Source organism: Pleurodeles waltl, chromosome 7 (assembly GCF_031143425.1).
Source record: "Pleurodeles waltl isolate 20211129_DDA chromosome 7, aPleWal1.hap1.20221129, whole genome shotgun sequence".
NCBI classification, from domain to species: Eukaryota; Metazoa; Chordata; class Amphibia; order Caudata; family Salamandridae; genus Pleurodeles; species Pleurodeles waltl.
In genome coordinates, this window is record NC_090446.1 from 17,596,344 (window position 1) to 17,619,361 (window position 23,018).

At 45.5% G+C, this 23,018-nt stretch overlaps 1 protein-coding gene across 5 annotated transcripts in view; it reads right to left on the minus strand.

Annotated features, from left to right (window-relative positions):
- LOC138303566 (ephrin type-B receptor 5-like) overlaps nt 1-23,018 on the minus strand; it is a 209,640-nt gene that overhangs the window by 43,638 nt on the left and 142,984 nt on the right. For all 5 annotated transcript variants that reach the window (XM_069242826.1, XM_069242827.1, XM_069242828.1 and 2 more), the window contains 3 exons: nt 7,803-7,927; nt 4,668-4,830; nt 3,018-3,132 (listed from right to left, as the gene is read on the minus strand). In XM_069242826.1, coding sequence (XP_069098927.1) covers nt 3,018-3,132; nt 4,668-4,830; nt 7,803-7,927 — 403 coding nt within the window. The remainder of the gene's footprint in view (nt 1-3,017; nt 3,133-4,667; nt 4,831-7,802; nt 7,928-23,018) is intronic.

A 23,018-nucleotide genomic window follows, 5' to 3' on the forward strand; every position in this document is an offset into this window, starting at 1 on the left:
TGGAAGGAGGAATGTGATCTTGTGTATTTATCATTAGGATTACAAAGAGCACAATCTTGGCGCACGGTTAACAATCACGAAAGGAATATATTACAAATATTGTGCCTGCTTTTCATTTGCAAATTGCGTGTTTATTTGATTTGTCTGCAATGCATTGTTTGATTGCTGTTTCAGCTGTTCATAGATGTATGTATGTACACTCTTCTGAAAGTGTTCTTTTAATACAAAACACCTATGACTGGTATTTCCATCTCTATTGCAACCACATCACAATTGTGTTATATTGTATCTAGTCTCAACCTTCCCATCACCTCGTTTGGGGTGGGCCTTCGCTGCTCAACAAGTCAAAATCTTTATTTGCGCAGTTAATTAAAACCATTGCAGTTATCAAATAAAAGGAAAAAGACAGCCAATATACCTCACTTCATCCAGACATTTGTTACAACAAGGAAACCAAATAACTGGAATCAGGGCCGGCTTTGGGGCTGGTGGCACCCTGTGAAATGGTCTTTTTTGGCACCCTCCACCCCGTGACCACGTCCTCTGGTTCCCTCACTACCACCCGGCAAATGTGCCCCTCATCTCTCCATAGCCTCCCTTTCCATTTATTTTAAAAGCGCTTGTAAAGGCGGGCTTTACTAATTCACTCAGCTATCCACATAAAATATAGTTCTGTTGTTTGCAGCAGGCATATTGACCCTCTACGCTACTATATGGCGAGTCAAAGCTGTCACTCGACAAAACTCCCATCTCTCTCCTTAGCAGGAACATTAATCACAAGAGGTATCTTGACATTTTAATTGCTTTCTGAAGCCTGGACGCACAGGGAACCTTTCAGAGTTTCTAAGTTATTGATAAACACAGCGCCCCCATGAGATCAGCGCCCTCAAATCCAGGCCAGCACCCGGTGCGGCTGCACTGCTCGCACCGCCCTAAAGCGGGCCCTGAATGGAACTGTAAAGAAGCTGAATGCAGTCTCCAGATCTGTGAGAACACTTCCTCTCTCCCTGTTGGATATTCCTAATTTGTCCGTGCAAGTTTGTGGTTGTCAAACATAGGCCAAATATATTGTGTGTAACATGGGTGCCAGTAGTGCAACTGGTGCTTTCTTTATTTGCTCATTTGTTGAGTTTTCATTGTTTCTTTCACTTTTATTATATTTACATACAGTACTTATGGTGTTGATCTTTGTAAACAAAAAACCATCACATCTTTATTGCAATGATAGTGAATATGCAATGCTGCACCTGATGCATGGACTGCTTGAATCAATCTCAGCCACTGGAAATCGCTTGGGGCTGCACTCGGGTGAATCGTTTTACAGTCATCATGCCACCTCAGTTTGGACCCAGACATATGCAAATCAGTCTTGAACCTGCGCCAAAAGGAGCTTTCCATCCTAAACAGCCAGGCCTGGTCCTCCCTGAACTGGATACAAGCATCCTGGGACCTGTTTCACCCTGACTAATGCTCTTCAGTAGGGCGTAGCTTGGTTCTAGTAGGACAGTGAGGACTCGTCCCATGTCTGGCATACCCTAAGTGTGATAGCTCAGCGAGGACCTGGCCTGGTAGTTAGGGCTGGCCTGCTTGGAAGAGATTAATTCAAGCATGCCATCGAGCATTTTGTTGTTGTTACATCAGATATCCATCTGGTATCCAGGCACAGAATATTCAACTAAACTACAACAACAAGTCGAAGAAGCTTGGTCTGTCAGCCTATCACTACAAAGATGGCGTCACTGTGCTAGACATTGATATGGCCATCTCTGTATTGAGCTACACAAAGCATGTGCCAATTACACCACCATCATCAGTTTAATGAGATCACAGCCTACCATTACCAACATTTTGCAATGGTCTTCACCGCCAAGAAAGTGATAACCAATTTTCAAACACCCACAACATGCTTCACAATGATAAACACCATACAAAAAGGTAAACATTAAGACAAATGAGCATTGCAAGCAATGAATACTGCTGGTTGTCATTTCATGACCTTTGGAGAGTTGTTGATGCTAAACTGTTGTTCAGGCTCCTCCATTGTGAATCCTAGCAGAGTCTGGGTAAGCATGAGGCCAGCATGATATAATGTCTGTGTCTCCTAGGTAGACTAACCCATAGAGCAGGATCTCCCCCAAAGAATCAACATAATAGTCTAACCCCTCTTGCCTCCCATCTAAGCCCCACAGCAGATAATCCTAGAGCTGTGAATCTTAACCTGTGGTCCACAGACCCCTGGAAGTCCTTGAGGCCTATTCAGGGGACCCACAACTGTTTAGAAAATAAAACAACATCAGTGGATTAACAAAGTATATATATTCAGAAAAAAAAAAAAATTTCAAAAAGCTGAATAAATGTGTAGCAATATGAAATTTGAGAGAAAAAATTAAGTGGATATCCTTATCTTGATTCATGGACGCAACAGGAGAGGAAACGGAATGCAATGTGGAGGACTGGTGGCCTCTCTTGAGATGCTGACATAAAAAGTGCATGCATTAGGGGCAAAAAGACAAAGTGATATGCTGCAATCCAGCATGTCACTTCATCTAATAGAATTAAAGCTCAATTTTGAAAAGTTCCACCTTTCCCATTAAAATAAAAATTGGCTGACAAGTGTTCAAGTACAATGAATACTTGTATAAAGGCACCTTTGAATTAGTTACAGCCTTTTCTTATTCTACACGCCTCATAGAAAAACACATTCCTAAGTGAGAGGTAGACCTATGTATATATCCAGGTGCAGCAGACAACTCACCTGTTCTTCTTTCACAGAATCGTTGCAGGTAAGTTATGTTTCTGAAGATGTAGAATTAGCCGGGGGTCACAACACATGAACAAATCATGGCTTGTGGCATAGAAGTGGTGCCTTGAAGAAGGAAAGGAAAGTGGCCCCTGACCCATGGTGGAGCAGTAATAAAAAGCTATTGTTGGGTGATAACCACAATCCAGGTCACAGATTATTCTGGTAAAAAATCACATTTGTGTTGTGGACCTGGATTCACTTTAAGGGACCTTACCTCTTATAGATGATGGCCAGGATGAGAAGAGCAAAGATCAGCAAGAACGCAAGACCCCCAAGGGTAGATCCAACGATGAGCGGTAGACTGTCCTGTGCCAGCTCAGACTTTTCACCTGGAAGGAAGAGACAGGTCACATGAGAAAGGACTGTGGTCACCAGTAAATGCACCTGTGACATACTGATGTTCATTTGACAACAAAGAGCAAAGATTAGAAATTATGCCATCTAGGAATGCCCCTAAGGGAATGTAGTGTACATTTAAATATCTCATAAATTAGAGGTGACTCCATTTGCATTTTATACCATGATTTACATATTTATGAATGCACACATTTGTATCTCTATGAACATAAATGTTTAGTCCCTTTTAACTAGTCCATTAACTTTATTGAGTTTATGTTTTCCCCCAAAAGTCTTTGACAGTGCATGTGTGTCCCTGACTCTGTGAGTAATTCCCAGTTTAAAGGTTGCTTATGGAACCTTTGTGGGCGTGGGTAATAGCTAATTGGGTAAAAACTACTAATTAAACTAATTCAGTTTCTTCACATACTTGTGTGGGCTGGAAAACTCTGCTGGGGCAGCTCTCTCAACAGCCCCTTCCACATGATGAAGTGGGTCACACTTAAAATTGACCCGAGTTTCCCATCTCTTCTTACCCTCCCTACAAACACAAATGGCTAGATTTGAAAAGATATTTGCAAACCGATGTTTAACTTAGCTGTGCAAACTCCTTCATTTATGTGTGAAATGTTTTTCACAATATGTGAGTTTTCACTCTGAAATTAATTTACTCACATCTAAAATTACATCACAATGGTGTAATTTCACATGTGCACAAATCTGTTCCTAGATGTAGGGAGTGGATTTCAAAGCTTACAATTCTTTGTTTTTTTACAACACCTTAGGCAGATACAACCACCCTTGGTTCTTGGGATACATACTCTTGTCAAATGCAGGAGTCAGCCCCTATCCAAGATGGAAATAGGAAGGGCATACACTCAAAGTTGCTGGGGTTATAAAAGAAGGGGTTTCTTCACAGGAAGAAAGTTTTCTCCATGAAGAAACAAAATAATTTTTTTTAAAAAAAATGGTAGTCGAAGTGTGTTATATTAAGGAATGTGTAGTACACCTTTACATATTTATTACCACCTATGTATTTGACAATCACAGCATCTATGGTGTACTCATAGGATTCTTTGAGAAACCCCAAAGAAAAAGAAACGTTATTCCAAATGTAGGTTTAAATGTAGTGAAGTAAATTTCTTTTTTTTTTTTCAGACGTCAATATTCTTAATGTGTAAAGGAGTCCAAAGAAACAAATTCAGTCCATGGTGATTTTAATCAGGCATTTTCGAGTCTGAGAAATATCCACACCTCCACCTAAATTTATGTTGTGGTGGATCATCAGTGAGGCAATTAATGACTAACACAGGGGAATCAGTAACAGAGATAAAACTGAGTTAACAAATGGATCCAATCTTAACTTGCTTGCTCAGGGAAAATGATGCAAAAATCCACTATAATGGGATGGGATGGTGCTAACAATCAAACAGAACTTCAAAATGCACTCACTGTTATCAGTTTTAACAAGCAGATCCCAGAATGCCATAGCTTCATGATTACAGCTTTAAACTGTCTGAATACCCACCTTCCAGTGTGGTTTGGAAGTACACCTTGCCGCTGTATGGTCCAAATCCTACCTCACTGCGTGCTCGCACCTGGAAGGCATATATTGTATCTGGATTCAAGCTGTGGATGGTGGCCATGTTTGTTTCACTGGTCTGTGACATGGAGAAGTCTTCACCTTCTACCTGGAATCAGAGACATCAATGAGGGAATGAGGTCAAAGCTGTTACAACAATCTTCAATCTTCTTACACTGATATGAAGATGCTGGTGTTTGTGACAGCTCAATTGCATTTGCTAAAGCATGGAGTGGCTTTGCAACAACCTAGATGCAAAATAATAGTAACTCTGCATTACAGTCAGCAGGCACACTTGTGGACACCTCACCTCAGCAGGACTTATGGAACTAGAGTCTATCTCCAGAGTCTACATTTGTTTTAAAAGACATCATCCCCCCACCGTCCTTTGTGACATGTGAAGCCCTCTTTGAGATTACAGATCAAGTCAGAAAGGCAGGTCCACCGTGAATTGACGGATTATGTTAGAAATGCATGCCAAGTTCCTCGTGCAAATTGGCATTGAAAATATTTGAGCACAGAAAACATTTGAGAAGTGAAAGCTAAGAGTGTATGGCCACATTGAAACAATCAGTGATCACAAGCACCTTTATCTGTATTGGAATTATGCTATTACAGTGATTCAAGGCTTCATCAGCCATTATTTGTTTTATATGTTCAGTTGTATTAGGTTATTGAATTGTGTACCTACAAAGAGGCTTTGCTTCTGATCACTAAAAAAAAAGTTAACTTTTTTGGCAATTTCCATCTAGTGTCATCAGGCACAAAGCTGTGCATAAACTTGGAGAAATGATGACACCAAACTAGTCCTAAAATATCTTTACTGATCCCCAGTGATCACAGGGTCAGATTCAAGAAGCTTTGTAGTACCCTCAAAGCCTCCTGAAACTAAGGATCTGCCTACCTACAAACGTTACCCACTACTGGATCCCCACTAGCAAGATAACAATCACTATCCTTAAATCTAGAATATTGTTATTTCTCTCAATGGAAAGGATGCTTCAAACGTAAGTAACCATGCTAAATCACGAAGATAACATATATAAGACAATTATACACTGCAAAATTAACAGGAGAACTTTCATATTTGTCCTACTGTCCACAAATTGATAGTACAAAATATTTCCCTGGCAATTATATTCTAGATTGTCACATCTAAACTATCACCATCACATGAATAAATGCAGAATGCAGCACACATAGAATGAGGAAGTAAAGTGGACAAATAAAGATATTTCTCCTCATTATGCCTCAGCTGGCTCAACCCCACGTCCACCCCAGACATTGCCACAGCGATCCCCGATGGATATAAAATTATTCACCAGTACCGCACCAACAAGCCAAGAGGTGGAACAGCCATTATCTGCAAAGAAACTGTACAGTGCACCACCACCATCGACAAGAAATGGGAATCCTGATACCGCTGGCGGTCTGGTGAGGGCTGCCGGGATGGAGACCGAAGTCTCCAGCCCAGCAGTCGTCACCGCCCTGGCAGTCGGAGTGGACTTCTTGTGGTTTGGGACCGCCACAAAATCCATGGCGGTAGGCACTATCAGTGCCAGGGAATTCCTTTCCTGGCACTGATAGGGGCCTGCCACCCCCCTCCCCCACCTCGAGTCCTCCCCATGCACCCCTGACCCCCTACCATCCCCCAAAGGTGTCAGGAATCACCTCCCCACCCCCACCCCCCACATCAACACACACCTCCCCCTCCCCACCCCAACATAAACACACACACACACACTACACGCACACATACACTACAACAACACATACCCGCACACATACAAACAGACATGCAAACAGACCGACACGCACACATTTTCCAGACATAAAACACACCCCCTGCATGCATACACACAATCACACAACACTCCCCCACCCCCCCCCAACGGATGATCACCTTACCTTGTACGGTGATACTCCGGGAGGGGCCGGGATCAATGGGGGCTGCTCCGCCTCCAGCTCCCCGTCACCAGAACACCGCTACCCCGAATCCTGGGTTGGGATTCAGTGGGTGGTGTTCTGATGATGGGGCGGTGGAGGTGGAGCAGCCTCCACTTCCCCACCGACCACCAGTATGTCTGCTGGCGGCTCTCTGTCCGAAAAAGAATGGAGGCCTGCCAGCAGTCATGATGCGCTGCGTGGAAAACCGCCTGCACTGGCAGTCTTCAGCACATCGGTACCTCGGCGGTCTTGAAAAAAGACCGCTGAGGTTTAAATGAGGCCCTTAGTGATTTAGGTTTTTAATCCAGCCTATATGTAGTTCTTTATTGGTTTTAGGCAAGAGAAAAAGGAAATTCTTTTTGAGCGTGTAGTTTAAGTATCATGTTATTCATCCAACATCGGTTAATAAAGAGACCACTGATTAATCTTCAGAGGCTGACAAGGCAGTCCATTTGAATATAGATTTGGGTGTCATCAGCTTACTGATGGAATGAGACACAGCATTTGTTTATATTGCTGTTCTGAGTGGCTGTACATATAGACAAAAAATGATGGCAGCAGTTGAAGAGCCATGGTGTACTCCAGATATTAGTCGGTTCCATGGATAATGGAGTGCGATAATCACCTGAATCAAAAGCCAAAGAGAGGTTCAACAGGATGAGGAGCCAATTTTTCCCTTGATCCAAAAATGTTTGTGAGTTGTCCATCACCTGCACAAGACTGAGTTCAGTACTATGGCCTGCTCCAAAACCTGACTGGTAGGTTTTTGGTAATGCAATCATTTAGTTGTGAGGTTTCACAGTTTTCAAGCAACTTAGAAAAGGAAGTCCAGTTATTTGTTTGAAGTTACCTGTCTTCGAGGAGTCAACTCTTTCTTTCGTTAGATGAGGTCTACGTGTTCCAATTTTAAGAGATTCAGGAACAGGAAGCATTTATACAGTTTAACCATATTGCTGGGATGATGTGTAATCTTTAGCCTTAAAAGGAGTGGCGTTGCCCGCATAGTATGTTGGTCTGGTGCCCAACAATGCCTTCCTGTAATCTACCAATAGCATTGCATACTTGTCAATCCAAACTCTACAGCCAATCCCCATCCCAATAACTCAGCTTCCCATAATTATGTGTCCACTTTACCTTATCAAAGTAGCGCAGCTCATAATCCAAAATGACTCCATTGGGCTCATCGGGCTGTGGCCATGATAGGGTGATGCTGTTGGTGTTGTGGCTCACCTGATGTATCATGGGTACTGCTGAAGGAGCTGAAACAATTAAAAATAAAATGATGAGGGAAAATACAGAAACAGACTTCAAAATCTTCACTTGCTGTTCCAGTTTCTGATCACCCAGCACTGTCAATTTCCTCTCTGCTTTTGTACCTTTTGGTTTCATTGCCTTATTTTGGTTCTATTGCTCGTTTGTTTTCATTTTCTTAAACTCTTGGTTTCTGTTCCTCCCCTTTCTCACTATTCTTTATCTTTCTTTTCCATTTCATCATGTTCTTTTGATTAATCCTTTCATGCTTTTCCAAGTATTTACTTTTCACGTTAAGTGTTTCCTTTTCAACATGCTCCTTGTTTTACATTTGGAATTATGTTTGTGTTGAAACCTCTGCTTTAAAAATTTTTTTTTTTCATTATTTGAACTGAATTGTAATTGATCCATTTCTATTCTATTTCTCATTAACTTCACATTGGCTGTCTCAGAATTGAATTTGTGGACTTTGGGGGGCAGCCTTAGCTTGAAAGGTCCTGGGTTCAAAAAGGTTGCATTCAGAACCTCATTGACCCTTCTGTTTGAAGCATTTTGGGGCATATTTACAAGAAACTGGCACATCAGTGCTGATGTGCCAGTTTTCTTGCGTCGCCCCATCTAACAATACCATGGGAGCACCGTGGCGCACCATGGCAGTTATTAGCACAATAGCGTCAGAATTTTTTATGCTATTGTGGCGTTTTGCTACACTAGCATCAAAAATGTAGAGTCTAATGCAGCGAAGTGCAAGAAGGCCCATAGGTTTCTATGGGTGCGTCATTTTAAGGTCTGCTCCGAGCAGGCGTTAAAAATGTCACAAAAAATGGTGCAGTGAAATCTTATAGATTTCACTGCATCATTTTTGCGGGACTCCTAGTGCTAGAATGCCACCCGTGAGTACATTATGGCTGGCACAGGCATAATGTGGCACAAGGGGGTGCAAAGTGGTGCAATGCGAGCATTGTGCAACTTTATAAATACAGTGTGACAAAGAACCCTTCCTTAAACCACATTAGTGTACAAAAATGACACTGTGACGCAGGAATGTGCTAGGGGCCTGTAAATATGTCCGTTTGTCTCTTGAATCAGGCGACTTTAGATTATATTATGCAAGCAAAGGCACAGAGTAAGATGCAGAGCTGGGATATCAGTATAATGCTGGTAGATAATACGTAAGGTATTGTAGCACATGCATTTGTAAAGCATATATACACCCATCACTATCTTATCATTGGCTAGTAGATGTTCGCAGTTACACAACTCAATGGCAGTAATTTTCTCAACTTACATAGGTAGAATTTAACAAATGGGTTTAACCTGTGACCAAGGTGTCAAACACCTATCCCTGCAGTACCTACATTAGACCACTGAGCCACAGTGAGTCAACCCTGTTGGATTAAGAGGGAAATATTCCAATCTAAGATGGCCACCACATCAACATGATGATGGAGTGGTCATTATCACCCTTCACCGTGGTATGTGGGATGCTGGTCAGGCTACATTTGGATTAAGGTTTATCAATGTGCTTTGCTCTTGTCAATTAGACAAGTAAAAAACTCCAGGTGAGGACATTAATGGGACATCTGTCCCCTGGATGGAGTCTGAGGACTTGACTGGTCTTTGAAAGAACTGCAATTGAGTTTAGCTTGGAAGTCAGGTGGTGAATAATGCAGTTTCCAGTTAGCATGGAGGGAGTTTTCCAAATAGATATGTTCCGGAGGAGTGGAAGCAAGGAATAAGAAGAAAGAAGGAACACATGAGCATGTCTGAGTCAACACATAATTTTGGGAATGTTCGCTAACACAGAAAGTGAGGGAGGGAGCTTGCTGCAATGTTTGATTGACAGTATCATGCAGCTTATACAAATAATGCAAGTGGCAAGACGCTTGTTGCTGATTTGGTGATACGTATTCCCATGGGATGAACGGAAGGAACAGCACCATTGCCCATTGTCTCCAAAGCGACCAATGCATAGTGACATGGTGAGCAGCTAGAGGAACATAAAGTGGTGTTTCCATGGCTTCTGGTTTACAAAGCAAAACATCACCAATGATTCCTACCTGCAGATCAGTTATACAGGGGCATTCTTCTTAGGCGTTGACTTTGTTGCTATTTGTAAATAAATCAAGTAATGCATAGTATTTAGTATTGTCACTCAAGTATGTGATGATCAGTAGTTGGAAGTAGGTGATAGGCTTGAAGGTGGCAAGGCTGACTATGCGTGCCCTCCTTCCAAGATTGGTAAATTGACTAACAATAAATTAGGTTATACTACCATCTACTGTGGCACTATTGGAATGGGAGGAGTTGTGAATCATCTGCCATCCACGATTAGGAAGGTCCGCCTCCTGAAAAGAATTGTTTGTTTCTGCTGCACACTTCTGGATTCTTTGGATGCTGGGTGGCAATGAATAGGAGGTAACCAAGGTTGAATGGGCTGCTGTAGAGAGTAGTGTATGTGAGGAGGCAACAGCTGCATTTGATGGTTATTATGCCCCAGTGTTTGTGCTGTGACTGAAATCAGGTAAGCATAAGATTATGTGGCATGCTTAAGAGGTTCTGGCAAGGCAAACTGGTCTGTCTTTAATGTACTAACACATGCAAACACAGGCATGCACAATAGTGGACGCCCATTTGTCCATTCTTTGTGTATAGTCAGCCAGGTCTAGGATACCACATGTTTGGTGAATAAAAAACTGGGTACAATCTTAAGAAGCGTAGAAAAGGGAAAGTTCTACAGACACATGAAAGCACTATGTGCTTGTTCACACATTCCTGCATTTGCATGCATTAGCATACCAGAGCAATTGGCTTTGCCAATATTTGTTATTTTAATTGTTTTAGTTTATGGTTTTTGTTTCAAAATATGTTCTGTTGCATTTTACCAGTTTTACTCTTTTCCTTAACATGTATAGATGCATTTATAGAATCTTCGATTTTATGTGTGGTGTATCATTGTAAAATACACACTTTATCACTTTCTGAACCTCCAACCGTTCAAAAAAGTTGTTCAATTTTACATTTGATGCCGCCTGGAACCAGACTGAGGGGCATATTAAAAGTCCCTCGTGCTGCCTTAGAGTCATTTTTTTAATGCTAAGGCAGCCCTGAGATGTCTTTTACCCCACGCCTTATTTACAAAGTGGCGCAATGCATGCATTTCCCCACTCTATAACCTCTTGCGCCACATCATGCCTGTGCCAGGCATAATGTATGCAAGGGGGGGCATTCCGGCGCTAGGAGACCCGTAAAAATGACACAGTGACATTTAAAAAATTTGACTGTGCCATTTTTGACATCATTTTTAACACCTGCTCAGATCTGGTGTTAAAATGACGCTCCAATAGAAACCTCAGGGCCTCCTTGCACTTTGCTACACTACCGTCAACATTTGTTACGCTTGTTAGACCTGGCAGCTTTTTCGGCATGTATCCCCTGTCTTTTTGCATTTTGATCTCCTGTTTTTATGGTGTACTGGACTCTGTTTTGGTGGTTTATTGTCTCTGTGCACTTTACCACTGCTAATCAGTGCTAAAGTGCAAGTGCTCCCTATAGAAATTGTACTGTTGATTTGTTCATCCATTATTGGCATATTTGATTTGATGGTAAGTCCCTAGTACAGTGCACAAGAGGTGCCCAGGGCCTGTAAATCAAATGCTACTAGTGGCCCTGCAGCACTGGTTGTGCCACCCACATTAGTAGCCCTGTAAACATGGCTCAGACCTGCCAATGCAGTGTCTGTGTGTGCAGTTTTAAACGGCCAGTTCGACTTGGAAAGTGTACCCACTTGCCAGGACTAAACCTTCCCTTTTACTACATGTAAGGCACCCCTAAGGTGGGCCTGAGGTAGCTCCATGGACAGGGTGCAGTGTATGGTAAAGGTGGACATGTACTTAGGTGTGCTACAAGTCCTAACAGTGAAATACTGCTAAATTTGTTGTTCACTGTGCAAGGCTATCTCTCTCATTGGTTAACATGGGGGCTGCCTTTAAATATTATTAAAGTTCAGATTCCCTTCGGGAGCAGATAGAAATGTGGATTTAGGGTCTCTGAACTCACAATTTAAAACTGCATTTTTTGGTAAGGGTTGGTTTTAAATTGTGTGTTTGAAAATGACACTTTTAGGCATTTTCTTGCTTAAACCATTCTGTGACTGTTTGCACCTCTCTCTAGACAGTGACACAAAGGTGGCTGGGGTGTAGCCTGCATATCCTGATGAGCCATTTCAGCTAGAGGGGAGGGAGGAGTGGTCACTTATACCTGAAAGGAATGTGTCTGCTCTCTCACAGTGCAGTCTCCAACCCCCTGGTGTGTGTCTGGGGCCTGGCCTGGACAAGGAAGGATCTTGCAAACACTTGAGACTTTGCTTTGAAGTTTGCCAACTTCAAAGGCAGAAAGGGATATAAGTATTGGACCCAAAACCCCAGACTTTTAGAATCTTTCTGGAATCAAAAGGAACCTCTGCCAAGGAGAAGAGCTGAAGAGCTCGAGGATGAGTACTGCCCTTTTGTTGTGTTGCTTGATGGGTTGGCCTGCAGTTGCTGTTTCTACCTTAAGAGAGCAAAGGGTGAACTTTGCTGTGTATCCTGCTTGAGAAGGTTCTCCAAGGGCTTGGAGTAGAGCTTGCCTCCCGTTGGAAGTCTCAGGGACACCAAAGACTTCAGTTTCCACGACCTGCAGCACTGGGAACTGTGTATTCTGTGCTGTAAAAGAAGAAAAACTACTGCAATACCGTCAACAACACCGCTGGCCTGCACGTGACCTTCCAACACCGCACGGAGCCGCACTGCCCCGCTTCTCACCATGACCCTGGTCTCACCGACGCTGTCATCAGATGACTTCACCAAGCCACTGCTCACACCGCGACCTGTGGGCCCCGCACTCCGGCATCACCTGCTCACAACACAGCCTGGGCATCCCCGACACCGGCGTTCCACTGCATGCACTGTGGCTTGTGGACGCCGCTTGTGAGGAGCACGAAGCACCATGCCATACCACACTGCAGCCCTGGTCCACTGACGCCAGCACCTTCGATTTCAGTTTCGTCAACAGACGTCCCTGTCTGCACCAAGACCCATAGACGGCACCTGGAGCCATCCCGCGCCGCACCACCGACTTGGGCCTACCTATGACAACACGTCAGCAATGACAATGCCGCTGGCTTCTCCGTGACCTGGTAACAACGCAGGTCGCACTGCCCTGCTTCACACCACATCCCTGATCTCACCAATGCCACTGGATGCGGTTACCGCGCCTGTAGGAGGCTGGACTGGCTTGTAGTGAGTACCAAGGGGTACTTGCACCTTGCACCAGGCCCAGTTATCCCTTATTAGTGTATAGGGTGTCTAGCAGCTTAGGCTGATAGATAATGGTAGCTTAGCAGAGCAGCTTAGGCTGAACTAGGAGACGTGTGAAGCTACTACAGTACCACTTAGTGTCATATGCACAATATCATAAGAAAACACAATACACAGTTATACTAAAAATAAAGGTACTTTATTTTTATGACAATATGCCAAAGTATCTTAGAGTGTACCCTCAGTGAGAGGATAGGAAATATACACAAGACATATATACACAATAGCAAAAATATGCAGTATAGTCTTAGAAAACAGTGCAAACAATGTATAGTTACAATAGGATGCAATGGGGAAACATAGGGATAGGGGCAACACAAACCATACACTCCAAAAGTGGAATGCGAACCACGAATGGACCCCAAACCTATGTGACCTTGTAGAGGGTCGCTGGGACTATTAGAAAATAGCGAGAGTTAGAAAAATAACCCTCCCCAAGACCCTGAAAAGTGAGTGCAAAGTGCACCAAAGTTCCCCTAAGGACAAAATAGTCGTGTTAGGGGGAAAATGCAAGGAAAACACAAATCAGCAATGCAACAACGATGGATTCCTGACTGAGGGTACCTGTGGAACAAGGGGACCAAGTCCAAAAGTCACAAGCAGCTCGGAGATGGGCAGATGCCCAAGAAATGCCAGCGGTTGGTGCAAAGAAGCTCTTACTAGGCTGAAGAACTGTGAATACTGCAGGAACGACAAGGGCTAGAGACTTCCCCTTTGGAGGATGGATCCCCCACGCCTTGGAGAGTCGTGCAAAAGTGTTTTCCCGCCGGATGGACGCCAACAAGCCTTGCTACACGCAAATCGTGCGTTTGGCGTTTTTGGACGCTGCTGGGGCCCAGGAGGGACCAGAAGGTAGCAAATTGGACCTGCAGAGAGAGGGGACGTCGAGCAAGACAAAGAGCCCTCACTGAAGCAGGTAGCACCCGGAGAAGTGCCAGAAACAGGCACTACGAGGATGCGTGAAACGGTGCTCGCCGAAGTTGCACAAAGGAGTCCCACGTCGCCGGAGACCAACTTAGAAAGTCGTGCAATGCAGGTTAGAGTGCCGTGGACCCAGGCTTGGCTGTGCACGAAGGATTTCCGCCGGAAGTGCACAGGGGCCGGAGTAGCTTGCAAAGTCGCGGTTCCCAGCAATGCAGCCCAGCGAGGTGAGGCAAGGACTTACCTCCACCAAACTTGGGCTGAAGAGTCACTGGACTGTGGGGGTCACTTGGACAGTGTCGCTGGATTCGAGGGACCTAGCTCGTCGTGCTGAGAGGAGACCCAAGGGACCAGTAATGCAGCTTTTTGGTGCCTGCGGTTGCAGGGGGAAGATTCCGTCGACCCACGGGAGATTTCTTCGGAGCTTCTGGTGCAGAGAGGAGGCAGGCTACCCCCACAGCATGCACAAGCAGGAAAACAGTCGAGAAGGCGGCAGGATCAGCGTTACAGAGTTGCAGTAGTCGTCTTTGCTACTATGTTGCAGGTTTGCAGGCTTCCAGCGCGGTCAGCGGTCGTTTCCTTATCAGAAGGTGAAGAGAGAGATGCAGAGGAACTCGGCTGAGCTCATGCATTCGTTATCTAAAGTTTCCCCAGAGACAGAGACCCTAAATAGCCAGAAAAGAGGGTTTGGCTACCTAGGAGAGAGGAAAGGCTACTAACACCTGAAGGAGCCTATCACAAGGAGTCTCTGACGTCACCTGGTGACACTGGCCACTCAGAGCAGTCCAGTGTGCCAGCAGCACCTCTGTTTCCAAGATGGCAGAGGTCTGGAGCACACTGGAGGAGCTCTGGACACCTCCCAGGGGAGGTGCAGGTCAGGGGAGTGGTCACTCCCCTTTCCTTTGTCCAGTTTCGCGCCAGAGCAGGGGCTAAGGGGTCCCTGAACCGGTGTAGACTGGCTTATGCAGAATTGGGCACATCTGTGCCCAACAAAGCATTTCCAGAGGCTGGGGGAGGCTACTCCTCCCCTGCCTTCACACCATTTTCCAAAGGGAGAGGGTGTCACACCCTCTCTCAGAGGAAGTTCTTTGTTCTGCCATCCTGGGCCAGGCCTGGCTGGACCCCAGGAGGGCAGCTGCCTGTCTGAGGGGTTGGCAGCAGCAGCAGCTGCAGAGAAACCCCAGGAAGGGCAGTCTGGCAGTACCAGGGTCTGTGCTACAGACCACTGGGATCATGGAATTGTACCAACAATGCCAGGATGGCATAGAGGGGGCAATTCCATGATCATAGACATGTTACATGGCCATATTCGGAGTTACCATGGTGAAGCTACATATAGGTAGTGACCTATATGTAGTGCACGCGTGTAATGGTGTCCTCGCACTCACAAAGTTCAGTGAATTGGCTCTGAACAATGTGGGGGCACCTTGGCTAGTGCCAGGGTGCCCTCACACTAAGTAACTTTGCACCTAACCTTTTACCAGGTAAAGGTTAGACATATAGGTGACTTATAAGTTACTTAAGTGCAGTGTAAAATGGCTGTGAAATAACGTGGACGTTATTTCACTCAGGCTGCAGTGGCAGGCCTGTGTAAGAATTGTCAGAGCTCCCTATGGGTGGCAAAAGAAATGCTGCAGCCCATAGGGATCTCCTGGAACCCCAATACCCTGGGTACCTCAGTACCATATACTAGGGAATTATAAGGGTGTTCCAGTAAGCCAATGTAAATTGGTAAAAATGGTCACTAGCCTGTTAGTGACAATTTGAAAGTAATGAGAGAGCATAACCACTGAGGTTCTGGTTAGCAGAGCCTCAGTGAGACAGTTAGGCACCACACAGGGAACATATACATGCACACCTATGAGCACTGGGGCCCTGTGTGACAGGGTCCCAGTGACACATACATATAGGCCACAAACCTATGAGCACTGGGGTCCTGACCAGCAGGATCCCAGTGACACATAACAAACATACTGAAACCATAGTGTCTTCACTATGAGCACTGAGGCCTGGCTATCAGGATCCCAGTGAGACAGTGAAAACAGTGACAAACACCCTGACATACACTCACAAACAGGCCAAAAGTGGGGGTAACAAGGCTAGAAAGAGGCTACCTTCTCACACAACCCCCCCCCCCCAAACGAAGGACAATAAGGCTAACCTTGGCCAGTTGAGACTTTATTGTCTAAGTGGTGATAAGTAGAGAGTATCTCTGCAATAGACTGGTTACTCCCTTTATCATCCACTATATGGTTACTTCCCTGTGGGGATGTAAACCACCCTGTTTGAAGTTTTTTAGCTAAGCAACAATGTGAAGATGTATTTTCAGAGTTTCTATCAGTAAGTTTTAGTTTAGAGCAGTGGGAATTGTCCACTGAACCTATTTGTAGTGATGGAAATGCCAGACAGGGATGCTGTCTCAGAAAAGCCATAGCTGGGCAAAAACTTTGTCCATATGGCTGGAAGAGAGAACAGGGATGCTGTTTCTCTTGGGTTGGAGCAGGGCAGGGATGCTGTCCTATCAGCTCCACACTAGGGCAGGAATGCTGTCCTAAGTGTTGCGAGGCAGTGCAGAGTTTCTGCACTAAAGTTTCTCTGGGAGGGTTGGAGGGATGCTCCATGTTAACTAAAATGGTGCTCTTTTTCTCACCAATGTTAGTTATCCCACAGAGAGGTACTTCCACCTCAGGGAGTCCAGCTTTGCCAGCTGATGATTCCCTTGGAACAGGTGCCACCCCAGGAGAGGTTTCTCCCACCACAGGAATAGTATCCTGAATGGTAGGGTGGTTAGGGGATACTGTGATACCCTTTTTACCTGTTGATGGAGAGGGATCCTGAGTTTTCAGGCCTTCTCTCCTTTGCTTTTTCATTTCACTTGAAATGAGAGGGAACAATTCCTCAGGGATGCCCAGCATGGCTGCATGGGCATAAAACTCTACATCAGCCCAACCTGAGGCCTCTAGGTCATTACCTAAGAGACAGTCTACAGGTAAGCTAGGTGATACCACCACCTGCTTAGGGCCAGTAACTCCACCCCAACTAAACTGAATTATAGCTAAGGGAAGAAACTTAGTGGAGTTATGGACATCAATAATCTTATACTGTTGTCCAATGATGTGTTGTTCAGGAGGCACTAGGTTTTCAGTCACCAAAGTGAAACTGGCACCTGTGTCCCTGTAGGCCAAGGCCTCAACACCATTTATTGAAACTGTCTGCCTGTACTTATCCATTGTAAGGGGACAAGCAGCCAGTGTGGCAAGGCCAATGCCACTAGGTGTGACAGAAACTGTCTTGGGACTGATGACATCAGTTTTCACTATGGACCCATAAGTGAACCCAACTACACCCTTTGCTTGACTGTTGCCAGCAGTCCCACCACTAGTACCACTACTGCTAGGGGCACTAGAGCTTGATGTATTAGTGGTGGTAGGCTCAGGGGGTTTACCTGGACAGGACTTATCCCCTGGCCTATGGCCTCTATTTTTACACACAAAGCACCAAGGCTTTTTAATGTGTGCAGGTTGGGAAGAAGAGGAAGAATTTGTTTTATCCCCACCCTCTGAAGAGTGTTTAAGATTTGAAGTGGGATCTTTGGTTTTACCCTTATCCCCATGCTTATCTTGAGATTTTTCACCATCTTTCTTCTTATTGCCATCTTTGTCACCCCCTGTATGAACTTTTCTGTTCACCCTTGTTCTGACCCATTTGTCTGCCTTCTTTCCCAATTCTTGGGGAGAGGTCAGATCAGAGTCTACCAGGTACTGGTGCAACAAATCAGACACACAATTATTAAGTATATGCTCTCTCAGGATTGTGTTATACAGGCTTTCATAATCAGTAACTTTACTGCCATGTAACCACCCCTCCAAGGCCTTCACTGCCTGGTCAATGAAATCAACCCAGTCTTGTGAAGACTCCTTTTTGGTATCTCTGAACTTGATCCTGTACTGTTCAGTGGTTAAGCCATAACCATCCAGGAGTGCATTCTTAAGAACTTGGAAATTGTTAGCATCATTTTCTTTTACAGTAAGGAGCCTATCCCTACCTTTTCCAGTAAATGATAGCCATAGGATAGCAGCCCACTGCCTTTGAGGGACATCCTGTACAGCACAGGCCCTCTCAAGTGCAGCAAACCACTTGTTAATGTCATCCCCCTCTTTATAAGGGGGAACTATCTTGTGCAGATTCCTGGAATCATGCTCTTTTGCAGGATGACTATGGGGAATACTGCTGCTGCCACCATGGGTATCTAAACCCATCTTCTGTCTTTCCCTCTCTATTTCTAAAGACTGTCTATCCAAATCCAGCTGTTGCTTCTTGAGCTTCAGTCTGGTTTGTTCCACTCTCAATCTATTGAGCTCCCTTTCTAACAATCTGTCATCAGGGTGGGTGGGAGGGACATTTCTAGATACAGAGGTATGATGGGAATGAACAGAAGGAGACCTGTCCCTTACCAAGGGCACCCTAACAGCTTGGCTACCAGCATAATGTGAGAGCACATCATCAGTATGATGTGATTCAACCTCTGTACCAACTATGCTAGACTGTCTAGTAATGGGCAGGCTGAGAAGTTTCTTTCCTGAACCTTTTCCTGGGGGAGTCCCTGGATCAGATTGAGAACCATTAGCTACTTTTTCTACAGATTGGGCACTTATGGCCTTATCCTGTACTCTAAGCATATTAATTAACAGTTCTAAGGAAGGATTCTTCCCTACACTCAAACCTCTCTCTATGCAGAGACTCCTTGCTCCTTTCCAGCTAAGGTGATCATATGCAAGTTTGGACAGTTCAACTTTTTGGCCTGTGCCAGACATTTTTAGAGAGAGTTAAAGTGATAGACAAAGAGAAAAAAGTTTTCAGAACTTTTTGGAAAGACAGAAAAAAAACTTTTTAAACTTTTAAGAACTTTTTGAAAGTTTAGAAGTACTTTTCAGCACTTAGAAAAGAGTGAAAAGAGGAAATGCAAAACTTTTTGGCTATGTGTATATACACTGACCTTGTTTTGTATATTTTTCTCTTATGAAAAGTACAATGACAAGAGTGGTAAGTAGTCTCAAGCACTTATCCCACCACTGCACAACCAATGTAGGAGGCTGGACTGGCTTGTAGTGAGTACCAAGGGGTACTTGCACCTTGCACCAGGCCCAGTTATCCCTTATTAGTGTATAGGGTGTCTAGCAGCTTAGGCTGATAGATAATGGTAGCTTAGCAGAGCAGCTTAGGCTGAACTAGGAGACGTGTGAAGCTACTACAGTACCACTTAGTGTCATATGCACAATATCATAAGAAAACACAATACACAGTTATACTAAAAATAAAGGTACTTTATTTTTATGACAATATGCCAAAGTATCTTAGAGTGTACCCTCAGTGAGAGGATAGGAAATATACACAAGACATATATACACAATAGCAAAAATATGCAGTATAGTCTTAGAAAACAGTGCAAACAATGTATAGTTACAATAGGATGCAATGGGGAAACATAGGGATAGGGGCAACACAAACCATACACTCCAAAAGTGGAATGCGAACCACGAATGGACCCCAAACCTATGTGACCTTGTAGAGGGTCGCTGGGACTATTAGAAAATAGCGAGAGTTAGAAAAATAACCCTCCCCAAGACCCTGAAAAGTGAGTGCAAAGTGCACCAAAGTTCCCCTAAGGACAAAATAGTCGTGTTAGGGGGAAAATGCAAGGAAAACACAAATCAGCAATGCAACAACGATGGATTCCTGACTGAGGGTACCTGTGGAACAAGGGGACCAAGTCCAAAAGTCACAAGCAGCTCGGAGATGGGCAGATGCCCAAGAAATGCCAGCGGTTGGTGCAAAGAAGCTCTTACTAGGCTGAAGAACTGTGAATACTGCAGGAACGACAAGGGCTAGAGACTTCCCCTTTGGAGGATGGATCCCCCACGCCTTGGAGAGTCGTGCAAAAGTGTTTTCCCGCCGGATGGACGCCAACAAGCCTTGCTACACGCAAATCGTGCGTTTGGCGTTTTTGGACGCTGCTGGGGCCCAGGAGGGACCAGAAGGTCGCAAATTGGACCTGCAGAGAGAGGGGACGTCGAGCAAGACAAAGAGCCCTCACTGAAGCAGGTAGCACCCGGAGAAGTGCCAGAAACAGGCACTACGAGGATGCGTGAAACGGTGCTCGCCGAAGTTGCACAAAGGAGTCCCACGTCGCCGGAGACCAACTTAGAAAGTCGTGCAATGCAGGTTAGAGTGCCGTGGACCCAGGCTTGGCTGTGCACGAAGGATTTCCGCCGGAAGTGCACAGGGGCCGGAGTAGCTTGCAAAGTCGCGGTTCCCAGCAATGCAGCCCAGCGAGGTGAGGCAAGGACTTACCTCCACCAAACTTGGGCTGAAGAGTCACTGGACTGTGGGGGTCACTTGGACAGCGTCGCTGGATTCGAGGGACCTAGCTCGTCGTGCTGAGAGGAGACCCAAGGGACCAGTAATGCAGCTTTTTGGTGCCTGCGGTTGCAGGGGGAAGATTCCGTCGACCCACGGGAGATTTCTTCGGAGCTTCTGGTGCAGAGAGGAGGCAGGCTACCCCCACAGCATGCACAAGCAGGAAAACAGTCGAGAAGGCGGCAGGATCAGCGTTACAGAGTTGCAGTAGTCGTCTTTGCTACTATGTTGCAGGTTTGCAGGCTTCCAGCGCGGTCAGCGGTCGTTTCCTTATCAGAAGGTGAAGAGAGAGATGCAGAGGAACTCGGCTGAGCTCATGCATTCGTTATCTAAAGTTTCCCCAGAGACAGAGACCCTAAATAGCCAGAAAAGAGGGTTTGGCTACCTAGGAGAGAGGAAAGGCTACTAACACCTGAAGGAGCCTATCACAAGGAGTCTCTGACGTCACCTGGTGACACTGGCCACTCAGAGCAGTCCAGTGTGCCAGCAGCACCTCTGTTTCCAAGATGGCAGAGGTCTGGAGCACACTGGAGGAGCTCTGGACACCTCCCAGGGGAGGTGCAGGTCAGGGGAGTGGTCACTCCCCTTTCCTTTGTCCAGTTTCGCGCCAGAGCAGGGGCTAAGGGGTCCCTGAACCGGTGTAGACTGGCTTATGCAGAATTGGGCACATCTGTGCCCAACAAAGCATTTCCAGAGGCTGGGGGAGGCTACTCCTCCCCTGCCTTCACACCATTTTCCAAAGGGAGAGGGTGTCACACCCTCTCTCAGAGGAAGTTCTTTGTTCTGCCATCCTGGGCCAGGCCTGGCTGGACCCCAGGAGGGCAGCTGCCTGTCTGAGGGGTTGGCAGCAGCAGCAGCTGCAGAGAAACCCCAGGAAGGGCAGTCTGGCAGTACCAGGGTCTGTGCTACAGACCACTGGGATCATGGAATTGTACCAACAATGCCAGGATGGCATAGAGGGGGCAATTCCATGATCATAGACATGTTACATGGCCATATTCGGAGTTACCATGGTGAAGCTACATATAGGTAGTGACCTATATGTAGTGCACGCGTGTAATGGTGTCCTCGCACTCACAAAGTTCAGTGAATTGGCTCTGAACAATGTGGGGGCACCTTGGCTAGTGCCAGGGTGCCCTCACACTAAGTAACTTTGCACCTAACCTTTTACCAGGTAAAGGTTAGACATATAGGTGACTTATAAGTTACTTAAGTGCAGTGTAAAATGGCTGTGAAATAACGTGGACGTTATTTCACTCAGGCTGCAGTGGCAGGCCTGTGTAAGAATTGTCAGAGCTCCCTATGGGTGGCAAAAGAAATGCTGCAGCCCATAGGGATCTCCTGGAACCCCAATACCCTGGGTACCTCAGTACCATATACTAGGGAATTATAAGGGTGTTCCAGTAAGCCAATGTAAATTGGTAAAAATGGTCACTAGCCTGTTAGTGACAATTTGAAAGTAATGAGAGAGCATAACCACTGAGGTTCTGGTTAGCAGAGCCTCAGTGAGACAGTTAGGCACCACACAGGGAACATATACATGCACACCTATGAGCACTGGGGCCCTGTGTGACAGGGTCCCAGTGACACATACATATAGGCCACAAACCTATGAGCACTGGGGTCCTGACCAGCAGGATCCCAGTGACACATAACAAACATACTGAAACCATAGTGTCTTCACTATGAGCACTGAGGCCTGGCTATCAGGATCCCAGTGAGACAGTGAAAACAGTGACAAACACCCTGACATACACTCACAAACAGGCCAAAAGTGGGGGTAACAAGGCTAGAAAGAGGCTACCTTCTCACAGCGCCGCTATCTGCAATGTAACCTGTGGACACCTCACATCGCATCTTCCCACTTTGCACTGCAGCCCGACCCCATACACGCCAGTGCTCCTGACTTTATCAGCCGGGAGTTTGATCCACAACGTATGTCTTCGAGGGCCCAACGACTCCTGCACCAACTCCGGAACCGAGATCACAACGCCAGCGGTGCCGCACACCAGAGCTCATCGTGAGGATCACGATGCCCTGCAAATCCAAGGTGCTGTTTGCAGGTCTTTCCAACACCGTAGCTGGCCTGCGATGCCGCGACCAGCCCAAACTGTTGCTTTTGTTGATTACGACGCCATAATAGCCCCAGGTGGAGCTATTTACTTCAAGGAACTGTATTTTTAAGTTAAATATTGCAAAATTCATATCTTTATTACTGTGTATCGGATTTTGATCATTTTGGTCTTGTTTTACACAGATACATATTGGCTATTTTCAGGGGCGGCTCCACAATATGGGAGAAGGAGGGTAACCTCCCCGCCAGCAGCAGAAGCTGCAAGTCTTTCTTTCTGAAAGGGGTGGGGCCACGGGGTGACGTGTACATGAGGGAGAGTGCTCAGTACTC